The 12966-nt window shown below is 35.5% G+C and overlaps 1 protein-coding gene across 4 annotated transcripts in view; it reads right to left on the bottom strand.

Annotated features, from left to right (window-relative positions):
- The window catches only part of SUGCT (succinyl-CoA:glutarate-CoA transferase), a 966251-nt gene that overhangs the window by 423305 nt on the left and 529980 nt on the right, over window positions 1-12966 (bottom strand). The window contains exon 13 of one of the 4 annotated variants that reach the window (XM_053609720.1): window positions 10061-10130. The exons of 2 other annotated variants lie outside the window; for them this stretch is intronic. In XM_053609720.1, the coding sequence (XP_053465695.1) occupies window positions 10092-10130 (39 nt within the window). In that variant the 3' untranslated portion in view covers window positions 10061-10091. Of the gene's footprint in view, window positions 1-9969; window positions 10131-12966 lie in introns of those variants that run through there. One more of the 4 variants, XM_053609718.1, reaches the window with a different exon arrangement.

A 12966-nucleotide genomic window follows, 5' to 3' on the forward strand; every position in this document is an offset into this window, starting at 1 on the left:
AGGTCACAGTACCAGTCTTTAGAACAAGAAACACCCCTGGGCCCATGATTTGGCCCAGATAGCAACAAACTCAAGGGGGGAATGAAGAGGCCAGATGTGAATCCATTTTGTAAGTAAGGCTCCATTTTGGAACCCAGCCCTGTTACAGTAAAAAGACCACAGTGACACCCCTTCTGGGTTGGACCCAGGTGGGGCCAGCCTATCAGAAGTGGACAGGCATCCCTTCCTAGAAAGTTTTTAATGCAAACTCACCCTTTGGCACCTCCGAGGTATTGGGTGGTGCCAAGCACCCCTAGACAACAGCTCAGCCAATGGCAACCCCTCCTGACAAATGCCTGATGGAATTCCCCTACACACCTTTAAAAACCTTCTTCTGTGCCATTTTGAGGTCACCCCTCCACAGCTGGTGAAGTGACCCGGGCATATGCTTGAATAAAGACACTCTCTTGCTTAAAAAAAAAAAAAAAAACAAAGGTGGTGCCTGTGGCTCAAAGGGGTAGGACACTGGCCCCATATGCTGGAAGTGGCAGGTTCAAACCCAGCCCCGACCCAAAACTGCAAAAAAAAAAAAAAAAAGAAAAGAAAATATGTCAAATGGTATACAAAACCAGTGTATGATGCCCCATGATCGCATTAATGTACATAGCTATGATATAACAAAAAAATAAACAAAAAAATAAATAAAATAAAAAAATTTTTTAAAAATAAAAAATAAAGTTGAAACATTCAGGTTCCAGGTATTGTGGAGTAGTAAGTATAGTCTACACCATCTCTCCCTCTGAATATAGTGATAAAACCTGGATAGACTACATGGAGGAGCTATTTGAGGATTCAAGAGTAAATAGCAACAGATGGACTGAGGAAAAAGAACAGAATTCAAATACCACCAAACAAGTGGTAAGATTACTAAGTTTTTTACTGCTAATTTCATGGTCTGAACTCAACACATAGCAAACAAAGAAGTGAGCTCTGGAATGTACATAGAAAAATAGCTTCTCTATGAGAAGCTATTTAGTTCTAGCTCAAGGATTGGGAAAGAGAAAGCAAAGTACTTAGAGAGAAGGCAGAAACCTCCCATTTTTTTCTCCTCCTTTTATCCATTCACCCAGCCCCTGGACCTCAAGCAATCATGCAGTGATAGTGGTAGGAGCCACAGTGACAACAGAGGCAATGTGAGCCAGTAGAAGCCAACACCCTAAGAAAGGACTCTAGGTTTGGTGGAACTACAGTTTCAAAAAGGTAGAGCCAAATCCTAGTGATCTCTTTCTCTCACTATCTTTTTAGCACCTGGCCCCAAAGACAAGAGCAATTGTTGAAGTACACAAGAGATAACATTAACTATAGCCATAGAATTCAGGCCAAAGTACGTGTAAGAGGCATTCGAAAAACTACACGATACCAGGGAGATCATGAAAGAAAAACTTGAGAATATGTCTGTATAAAGTTGCTTATGAACACTCAGGCACAAAGTTTTTACCAGAATAATCCCTGGAAATCTAGTTTTTTTTTTTTTTATTGTTGGGGATTCATTGAGGGTACAATAAGCCAGGTTACACTGATTGCAACTGTTAGGTAAAGTCCCTCTTGCAATCATGTCTTGACCCCATAAGTGTGACACACACCAAGGCCCCGCCCCCCTCCCTCCATCCCTCTTTCCGCTTCCGCCCCCCATAACCATAATTGTCATTAATTGTCCTCATATCAAAATTGAGTACATAGGATTCATGCTTCTCCATTCTTGTGATGCTTTACTAAGAATAATGTCTTCCACGTCCATCCAGGTTAATACAAAGGATGTAAAGTCTCCATTTTTTTAATGGCTGAAGAGTATTCCATGGTATACATATACCACAGCTTGTTAATCCATTCCTGGGTTGGTGGGCATTTAGGCTGTTTCCACATTTTGGCGATTGTAAATTGAGCTGCAATAAACAGTCTAGTACAAGTGTCCTTATGATAAAAGGATTTTTTTCCTTCTGGGTAGATACCCAGTAATGGGATTGCAGGATCAAATGGGAGGTCTAGCTTGAGTGCTTTGAGGTTTGTCCATACTTCCTTCCAGAAAGGTTGTACTAGTTTGCAGTCCTACCAGCAGTATAAAAGTGTTCCCTTCTCTCCACATCCACGCCAGCATCTGCAGTTTTGAGATTTTGGGATGTGGGCCATTCTCACTGGGGTTAGATGATATCTCAGGGTTGTTTTGATTCGCATTTCTCTAATATATAGAGATGATGAAGATTTTTTTATGTGTTTTTTAGCCATTCATCTGTCGTCTGTAGAGAAAGTTCTATTCATGTCTCTTGCCCATTGATATATGGGATTGTTGGCTTTTTTTATGTGGATTAATTTGAGTTCTCTATAGATCCTAGTTATCAAGCTTTTGTCTGATTGAAAATATGCAAATATCCTTTCCCATTGTGTAGGTTGCCTCTTTGCTTTGGTTATTGTCTCCTTAGCTGTACAGAAGCTTTTCAGTTGAATGAAGTCCCATTTGTTTATTTTTGTTGTTGTTGCAATTGCCATGGCAGTCTTCTTCATGAAGTCTTTCCCCAGGCCAATATCTTCCAGTGTTTTTCCTATGCTTTCTTGGAGGATTTTTATTGTTTCATGCCTTAACTTTAAGTCCTTTATCCATCTTGAATCAATTTTTGTGAGTGGGGAAAGGTGTGGGTCCAGTTTCAGTCTTTTACATGTAGACATCCAGTTCTCCCAACACCCTTTATTGAATAGGGAGTCTTTCCCCCAAGGTATGTTCTTATTTGGTTTATCAAAGATTAGGTGGTTGTAAAATGTTAGTTTCATTTCTTGGTTTTCAATTCGATTCCAAGTGTCTATGTCTCTGTTTTTGTGCCAGTACCATGCTGTCTTGACCACTATCGCTTTGTAGTACAGACTAAAATTGGTATGCTGATGCCCCCAGCTTTATTTTTGTTACAGAGAACTGCCTTAGCCATACGGGGTTTTTTCCAGTTCCATACAAAACGCAGAATCATTTTTTCCAAATCTTGAAAGTACGATGTTGGTATTTTGATAGGAATGGCATTGAATAGGGAGATTGCTTTGGGAAGTATAGACATTTTAACAATGTTGATTCTTCCCATCCATGAGCATGGTATGTTCTTCCATTTCTTAATATCCTCTGCTATTTCCTTTCTGAGGATTTCATAGTTTTCTTTATAGAGGTCCTTCACCTCCTTCATTAGGTATACTCCTAGGTATTTCATTTTCTTTGAAACTATGGTGAAGGGAGTTGTGTCCTTAATTAGCTTCTCATCTTCACTGTTATTGGTGTACACAAAGGCTACTGACTTGTGGATGCTGATTTTATATCCTGAAACATTACTGTATTTTTTGATGACTTCTAGGAGTCTTGTGGTTGAGTCTTTGGGGTTCTCTAAGTATAAGATCATGTCGTCAGCAAAGAGGGAGAGTTTGACCTCCTCTGCTCCCATTTGGATTCCCTTTATTTCCTTGTCTTGCCTAATTGTATTGGCTAGAACTTCCAGCACTACGTTGAATAGTAAAGGTGACAGAGGACAACCTTGTCTGGTTCCAGTTCTAAGAGGAAATGCTTTCAGTTTTACTCCATTCAGTAAAATATTGGCTGTGGGTTTGTCATAGATAGCTTCAATCAGTTTTAGAAATGTGCCACCTATGCCTGTACTCTTCATTGTTCTAATTAGAAAAGGATGCTGGATTTTATCAAATGCTTTTTCTTCATCTATTGAGAGGATCATGTGATCTTTATTTTTGCCTCTGTTAATATGGTGGATAACGTTTATAGACTTGCGTATGTTAAACCAGCCTTGCATCCATGGAATGGAAAATCTACTTTTGCCAATTCCTGAGCCCCACCCAAAAGCATTAGAAACCACTGGGCTTTGTTAGGTCCAGAAATACAAATTTTAACAAGGCTCCAAGGTAATTCTAGCTCAGGTGTTCTCTGGGAGATTACTCCAAAAACACTACCATAAAACCTTTACATTTGTCTTTCAGAAGTAGGGTTCAAAAAATAATAAAATGGAAGATAAAACCTAGTAGAGTAAACACAAGGAGACCAAACACCCCAGCATGGCACAGTCAGACCTCCTTAAGGGTGCAATTATAACTGAAAAGGGAATGAGCACCAAACACAAAGAAGAAATTTAGCACATGTTATACTGAAAGAGTAACAATTTAACTTCATGTTATCCTGGAGAAAGGCAAGGTAAAACCTGTATGGCAGGACTTTTGAAATGGTAGAGTAGCAAGGAGCTTAGTAGACCCTCATCCTAGCAAAACAGCAACTTGGTGAAAATTATTTTGAGAAAAAAAACCCTGGAAATTATATAAGGTCATACAGCGAATGAAAAAGTATTCATTCAAGAAACTACTCAATCTTAGTAAGAATAGTGAAGGAGAGAAATGGAGTGGGAAGGGTAGGGGGGAGGTTTGATAGAGTGAAGGTAAAAGGCGGGACCACACCTATGGAGCATATTGCAAGGATGCAAGTCAAATCTGTCAAGGATAGAATATAAATGTCTTAACACAATAATCAAGTAAATGAGGCGAAAGCTATGTTGCTTGGTTTGATCTAACCACATTAGACTATATAAAAAAAACAACATATTGTACCTCACATATGCATATCATAAATGTATTCATGATCTATGTGTATTTGACTTAATAAAAAAAAAAGGAATAGTGACAGTCCATGGAAATTTAGCCATGGCTCACTCTGTTAACCCCCACCATTACCACCAAGTTCTATACGTCTATATTACAAAGCTTAACCTAAGCACTCTGTTTCAGACAGATGCAAGCAAGATAACAGGGCTTATTCTCTACTCATATTCCACTCTAGGACCATGTCTTTACCCCATCAGATGCAGGCTGCTGTGTTTTTCACTCCCCTTAGCCTGTGCTACAGAAAATATTTTCCAGGCAGACATAGCCAAAAAGACACAGTCACCTTTTCTCCATACCATCACCATATGTAGGGTATATCCTACCTTAGGCATCACAGAAAAGTGACCCTTGTAGGCCAAGAAAAGGGGACACTTATTGCATCAGCTACAACTTACTCATGAAACAGTATCTAATCTAGAAGGACTAAGCCAAAAAGACTAGTGCCTGCCACCACCACCTGCTCACTCTTAGAACAGGAGTATTACTCAGGAAAAGCGAATCCCTTACCTGAGGTCTGGTACAGTGGCAAAAAATTTCAGGCTTGGGAGAAAGGTAGGCCATAAGAATGAAGAGTCTCCAGCTCTGCCTGAGGAAACTGAATTTATTTGAAAGAGAGAATAGAAAACTCTATGCCCAAAGGCATTGCTGAAAATAATAAAGATTTCATTAGAGAGCAATTAAGAGAAAGTTGGTAGTTCCATGATACAAGAAAAACAGCAAACAAGTCATTTTAATGGAAAGAACAAGGGAAAGAGATAGTCAAGAAGAGGAGCCCCCCTGGGATCATGGTCAATGTTGTACCCAAGAAGGGTGGGTACATGTGCTAGGTTGTACCTATGTAGGGGTAATCAAACAAGATTTGGAAGACATACTTGAAAGCATACACCAAGTTTCATCCTACCCCTTCAACAAGACAGAAACCTCCCTAATACAGTCCCTAAAATAACCTCTAATAAATACTGAGGGAACAGTAAACTGCTCTGACCTAGGACAATGACTAGGAAGCTAGACTTAAAAATTAAATCATACTCATTGCTGGAAGTCTAGATAACTAAGTACATAGTTATGTCCTCTCGGAAGCAATCAGAGAAGATATCTTCAAGTTTCTAGTACCTAGATAAGTGAGGGGAAAAGAAAACAAGAAAAAAACCACCAAGTAAACTCCCTTAACTGTAATAGCAGCCTTGGAGTCACACACACACATCCAGCTAAAAAGATAAAACTCTAACTGGCCAAGAGCAACCTTTCATGAACAATTAGCATATGTTAAATGAGGGCATGAGGTAATAGACTGGAAATAATCTGGGACGTTAGAATATATGCACTGCAAGAAAAATAAATTTCACTTGTTTTGGTTCAAAAAAAAGTGAAATTTTTTTGCTTGACCTAGCAAGCAAAAAAACAAATAATCCCTGTGGTAGAGAATGGAAGATTTAAAATGAAGAGTTTTCAACAAAATTGAGATAATTATGAGGTATGCCAAGAAACATTAGTGTGACTAGTGTACAGATAGAAAGTCTAGCAATAAAAACTGCCCTTGAAAAGGTTCCAATGGTGGACTTAGCAGGAAAAAAAACTTCAAAAGAAGGAGCTAGTATAAGTATGTTCAAAGAACAAAAGAAAATCATGCTTAAAGAATTAAAGGAAGATATGATGACAATGCCTCATCAAGGAGATACTATCAATAAAGTTGTAGAAATTATTCAAATTATTAAAAGGAACTAACTTAAAATTCTGGAGAAATAAAGTACAATAATTGACATGAAAATTTTACTGGAGGGGCTCAACCATAAATTTGAACTGGTAGAAGAAAGAATCAGCAAACTTAAATATAAATCAATAGAGATTATAAAAGCAGGACAGACAAAAAAGAATGAGGAAAAATTAATAGAGCCTTAGAAAGATGTGGACCAAATAAAGTACACCAACAAACACATAATGGAAGTATCAGAAAAAGATTGAAGTACAAAAAATTTTTTAAATGATAGCTGAAAACTTCTCAAATTTCATGAAAAATATTATTGTACACATCTAAAAGGTCACTGAATTCAAAATAGAATAATTGTTAATAGAATCACATGCACAAAGACACATACTCAAAATGTTCATAGATAAAGAGGAAATTCTAAAAGGAGCAAAATAAAAATGATATATTACATACAAAGGAACCTAATAAGATTAACATGTAATTTCTTATCAGACACAATGGAAGTCAGAGGCAGTGGAACAACATATTCAAAGGGCTCAAAGTAAAAGACTGCCAAACATATTAAGAATCATATTAGCAAAATATTTTCAAAAAAAAAAAACTAAAGACAATTGTAGATAAAAGCTAATGATAATCACTGCTAGCAGACTTACATGAAAAAGAATTTCAAAGAAAGTTCTACAGTACTCTGAATCTACACACAAAAAAGCAGAGAATGAGTAAAAGTAATCATGTATACAATTACACAAAATAGTATAATTGTGTATTCCGTCTCCTTTCTTGATTAACTTACAAATGAACTGCAATAAACAATATGCACCTAAGTATACTATTGGGCCTTTAACATATAGAATGCGATATGCTTGACAGTAATTGTGCAAGCATTGTAAGAGTAAAAAGCTATATTGAAAGAAGGAAAACACATCAGATGGTAACTCAAATTTGTAGCAAGAAATTAAGAAAACAAGATAGGGTAAATAAGATTAATATAACAAATTCTATAAAAATAAATGGGCTCTCATTTCTTTCATCAGGTTCCATAAAAGATTAAATAATATATAGCATATGATATTAAATAAATATATTTAATACTTTGACAGTACACTGTTGAATTTTTTCTATACATAGATGTTATGTGTATATACACACGTACACACACACACATATACACACATACCCATAAAAAAGGAGCTATATAGGAGAAAACTTTCCATATTTTATTGGAACTAACTTAGATAAAACAAGTCAATTCTGATAAAATGAAAAGGCTCTAGAGAAATTAATATGAAAATAACTCAAGTATATCACTAAAAAAATCATTTTAGGAATTAAAATGGTATACTAAAAAATAGCTGCTTTGTTGCCAAAGGAAGTCAGTGAGGTAGGAACAAAGGAATAAAAAAGATATGAGACATATTGAAAACAGAAAGCAAAATGGTAGATGTAAATCAAATCATATCAGTAGTAGTATTAAATATGAATCAAATGATATTTGTTAGATTTGATAAAAAAAATCAAGATCCAATTCTGTGTACGTGAGATATACTTCAGTTTCAAGATACAAATAGGTTGAAAAGGATGGAAAAAGATTTAAAATATTACCAACAACCATAAAAAAGAATGAAGTGACTATACTAATATACATATCAGGAAAAAGATAATAAAACAAACAAAAAAAAATGTTACTGGAAGTAGTCTCTCCTGGTAATAAAACAAATGCAACCTAACAGATATCTACAGAATACTCCAATATAAAACACATTTTTCTCTAACTTCTAGATTTAAGTAATCCTCCAACCTTACCTTCCTTAATACTAAGATTACAGAAGAAAACATCTTCTCAAGAACACATGGAACATTCTGCAGAATAAATCATATCCCAGGACATAAACACAACCCTGAATAAATTTGAAAATGTATTTTGGATACATTAGGTTAAATAAAATGTACAATTGAAGTTTTCTTTTTTGCTATTTTGTTTTTTAATTTGGCCACTAGATATTTTAAAACTATATGTGTGTGTGTGTGCATGTGTGTAGATGGCTTTAATTATTTTCCTATTGTATAGCAGCATGTTAACTTGTTTTCTAAAATTAGCTGATACTGATTACTCTTCTGGGTCTCAAAATACTGCCAAATAATACTAACCTATTTTTTTTTTTTTTAAGACAGAGTCTCAGTCTGCTCATGCTAGAGCGCCATGGCGTTATTGAGCTCACAGCAACCTCAAACTCCTGGGCCAAAGTGATCCTCTTGCCTCAGCCTTCCCAGTAGTTGGGAGTACAGGTACTTGCCATAATGCCTGGCTAATTTTTTCTATTTTTAGTAGAGATGGGATCTTGTTCTTTCTCCAGCTGGTCTCAAATTTCTGACCTCAAAGAATCCTTCTGCCTTGGCCTCGCAGAGTGCTAGGATCACAGGCATGAGACACCACACTCAGCCCATATTAACCTTTCTTGATTTTTATCCTCTATCCATTCAAAAATTATGACTTTGGCTTAAAAATTCAAGGTTTGTTAAAATTCAATTATTATACAATATATCTCCACTCTGAAATATTTTTGAAATTTTCAGAAAGCATAAAGTATACACAGAGTTTCCTCAATCAGCTGGGGTATGTACGTGAGAGAGACAAAGACAGAGAGAGACTTTTATAAAACAACAAAAAAATCCTCTGTGTCCTAAGTTCACAAATAATTTCAAAATCACTGAATAGTAAAAGCTGAAAGCCTCCATTATTTTCTTCTTAATCATTGGGAAGGAATTTATTAGCCATATTATAAACTAATTACAAGAGACATTTAAAAGGATAAAGAGTTTTTGGCAAGTTTCATGATTAAGACATTTTGCAGCTCTTGGTCAGATTTTTAATTCTGTTAAATCATTAAATAGGAAATTCTCATGATGCTTTAAGCCTATGCTTATCTTGCTATTAAGAATTATCAGAGTATTTATGTGTAACTCTTCTGTGACACTGAATACTTTCTACTTCTGTAACCTCCTTGAATATTTGACAGCTTTGTCCTCTTGATTCACTGTCTTCCATCAACCCTTTCCTTTTCCAAACACTGAACACAAGACCACGTACAGAGCAGGCCATCAATAACTATTTACTATGTGAACGGGAGAATGACTCAATAAATGAATAGATGATTATGGTCCCCTTTGTCCATAAGCATAGAAAGAAATGATTATGCTTTCCCTCTTTCATATTTTCAGTGAGAAAATGCCCAAAGCATTCCAGTCAGATAGGTAAATATAAATGTGTGATAGTTTACAGAAATTGATGTCCATTCAAAACGCATCCAAATTTCTTAAATCTGTGGGGAAAAAATAAAGATAAAATGCCAGTATTTTTATATTAAGTCCTTAATTCTTATTTAACATTTCAATGAGTTTTCTCTTAAATAATAACACAGAAATTTCTTTGCACTAGGATGATTTTCTCAATTCAACAAAATAAAATTGAATACTGATTTACACTTCATATGACAATATAAAATTGAAGCTTTAAACTATTTTTTTTATTTCTGATTAATATGAGGATACAAATGATTAGGTTACATTGTTTGCATTTGTTAGGTAAAGTTCAAGTTGTAGTTGAGCCTTCACCCAAGGGGTGTGCCGTATACCCTTACATTGTGCCCAATAGGTGAGAGCTTACCAATCCTCTTCTCTCCTCACCTTTCTTCTTTCCATCTTCGCCCACTTGAATTCAATTTTTGTTTTCGCATGTGGAGGTATAGTTGTTTACCTACGGTTTCAATATTAGTATTGAATACATTGGATACCTGCTTTTCCATTCTTGTGATACTTTACTAAGAAAAATGCTCTTCAACTCCATCCAGTTTAATACAGAACATGTAAAGTCTCCATCATTTTATAGCTGAATAGTATTCCATGGTATACATATACCACAGTTTATTAATCCATTCATGAGCTGATGAATGGGTTGATTACACATCTTGGTGATTATGAACTGAGCTATGAAGAACATTCTAGTGCAAATGTCCTTATGGTAAAACATTTTTTTTTTATTTCTGGGTAGATAACTAGTAATGGGATTACAGCATCAAATGGAAAGTTTACTTTAGCTCTTTGAGGATTTGCCATACTTCTTTCCATAGAGGTTGTATTATTTTGCAATTTCACCAGCAGTATAGAAATACATGCTCTCCATATCCACACCAGCATCTGCAGCTGTGGGAGTTTGTGATATAGGCTATTCTCACCAGGGCTAGGTGGTATCTTAGGGTGGTTTTGAATAACATTTCTCTGATGATTAGAGATGTTGAGCATTTTTTCATGTTTGTTGGCTATTCCTATGTCTTCTTTAGAGAAGGTTCGATTCATGTCTCTTGATCACTTATAAATGGGATTGTTTGCTCTTTTCTTGTTGATTAGAGTTCTCTGAAGATTCTAGTTATTAGCCCTTCATCGGATTTATGATACACAAATATCTTCTCCCATTCTGAAAACTGTCTGAATACTTTAGATGTACCCTTAACTTTTTAGTTTGATCATGTCCCATTCATTTATTTTTTATGGCACTGCAACTGCCAAGAGAATCTTCTTCATAAAATCTCTTCCCAGGTTTATATTGTCAAGAGTTTTTACTACACTTTCTTCTAGAATTGTTATCATTTCATGTCTTAAATTTAAATCTTTTATTCAGAAAAAGTCAAATTAAACTATTTTTATTTTTATTTAATCACCTAAGTCTAAAACAAATTACTTCTTCAAAAATTGAAAATATTGTACTCAGGCATCAAAAAACAAGCACACACATAATACATGTAGTGCACAGCATGTACGTATACCTGAATTTGTGCATTATCTAAAATGTGTCCTGTATATTTAGATACATATAAAATTTATGTTTTTATCTGTCTTGTGTGCTAGGAATTATTTCCAGACATACTAATTTAACTCAGATCTTCATCAACAGTTTTCCAGTAGCAAGGACCACTGTCTGTATGTATAGCTCAGCTGTATTAGAGACAAGGATATAATGGTGCTTGACTTGTACAACCCTCTGAGGACTAAGCAACTGCATTTCAAGAAAAAATAACTAATGTCATTCAAAACATGTTCTTTAAAATGCATCAGTAGTGTATGTGTGTGTGTGTGTGTGTGTATGAATACATGTGTATAAACGTGTGTGTATAATAGAAGGGGCTTGAAAAACGGCTCCATATTTGGGTGCTTCTGATGCTTACTATGTGAAAAATGGGCTTTTTTCCCAGATGCTTAGATATTTTGCCAAAATGTGCTAAAACAAAATCACTTAGAGAATATGAGCTAGTCTAGAGATTAATAAAACCTCCAACTTCACAGGCTTCTACAAATAATGAGATGAAAACAGATAGTTTTCGGCCATCAAATATTTCAATACTTCACTCTGTTTCTATGACATATTTATCCCATACAAAAGATTGGTTAAAGGAGTTGTAATGGCCTTCTGGGACAGGAAGAATAAGGTTTCTGAAGAAAATGTTAGATTAATTTTGTTGGTGATGCAAAGTTAAGGAAGGGTTGTTAAGGGATGGCTTGTGGCCACAGGGTGGGGTTTTGTTTTGGTATCCTTTTAGAGGCTGCAGGTGTTTGGCACCAGTTAAAATCAGGGCCAGCTGTGATATTTCAATAGTTTTGATATTTCCCTCCCGATAGTTCTCAGAAGTGATGCTTCAGGGTGATGTCTTACACCTGACATATTCAACTTGTGTGGTACAAATGTGAAGATTGTTAAATAACACTAGTTTTGCAGCACCCATTGCCCTCTCTTCCATACCCTCAGGTTGTAGCATGAAGGACAGAGAAAAACATGAATCAGAGGCACCAATCATTCATATTTTACTTTTTAATTGAGCAGTTTAATTAAAGATGGTGAAACCTAGAACCACCAAACATGTAATTTAAAGAGAAATCCTAAAAACAGGATGGTGCAGCATTCTCTTTTAATTATCTTAAAACCTGTCAGTGGTTGAGATCCATACCTATTTTTGCAAGAATTTGAATAGTTTCTATTAAATCTGCATTTTCTTTTAAGTTTGTTTGGGTTGGAAACCCTCAAACCACAATGTATTTCACACACATGTTCCCAAGGGTATGTTAAATAGGACCATACTGAGGTCATCTAGTAAGTTTTTTAAACTTTTAAAGAATTCCTTTAATGTACTACACAATCTTGGCCTGATTAAAAGAAGATATTTTAAGAAAGCACGTGGAGAAATGACTGGCTATTATAATCTATACTATACCTCTATAATGCACAGAGATTTCCAGAGATAATTTGTTGCTGAGGGAGAAAAACAAAAAAACTACCACTTTAAGAGTTTTAAATAAAAACTTCTTAGAATGGTCAGAAAATGCAGACCAACTCTTCCCCCCACAGCACTCTTGATTAGGCTTAACAGTAGATACCTGTAGGATCAGTTTGTACAAAGATCTACGGCATATGATCAGAAAGTAAAAGGTAAACAACCTTCTGTCTATCCAAGAAATATGATCTATTATTTCAGTTAAGTTAAAAAATCAAGTTTTCTCAGACAATGAGGCTATGATGAAAATGTTAAGTTAGAAATAGTTTC

This window comes from Nycticebus coucang, chromosome 11, assembly GCF_027406575.1.
Source record: "Nycticebus coucang isolate mNycCou1 chromosome 11, mNycCou1.pri, whole genome shotgun sequence".
Classification (NCBI taxonomy): Eukaryota; Metazoa; Chordata; class Mammalia; order Primates; family Lorisidae; genus Nycticebus; species Nycticebus coucang.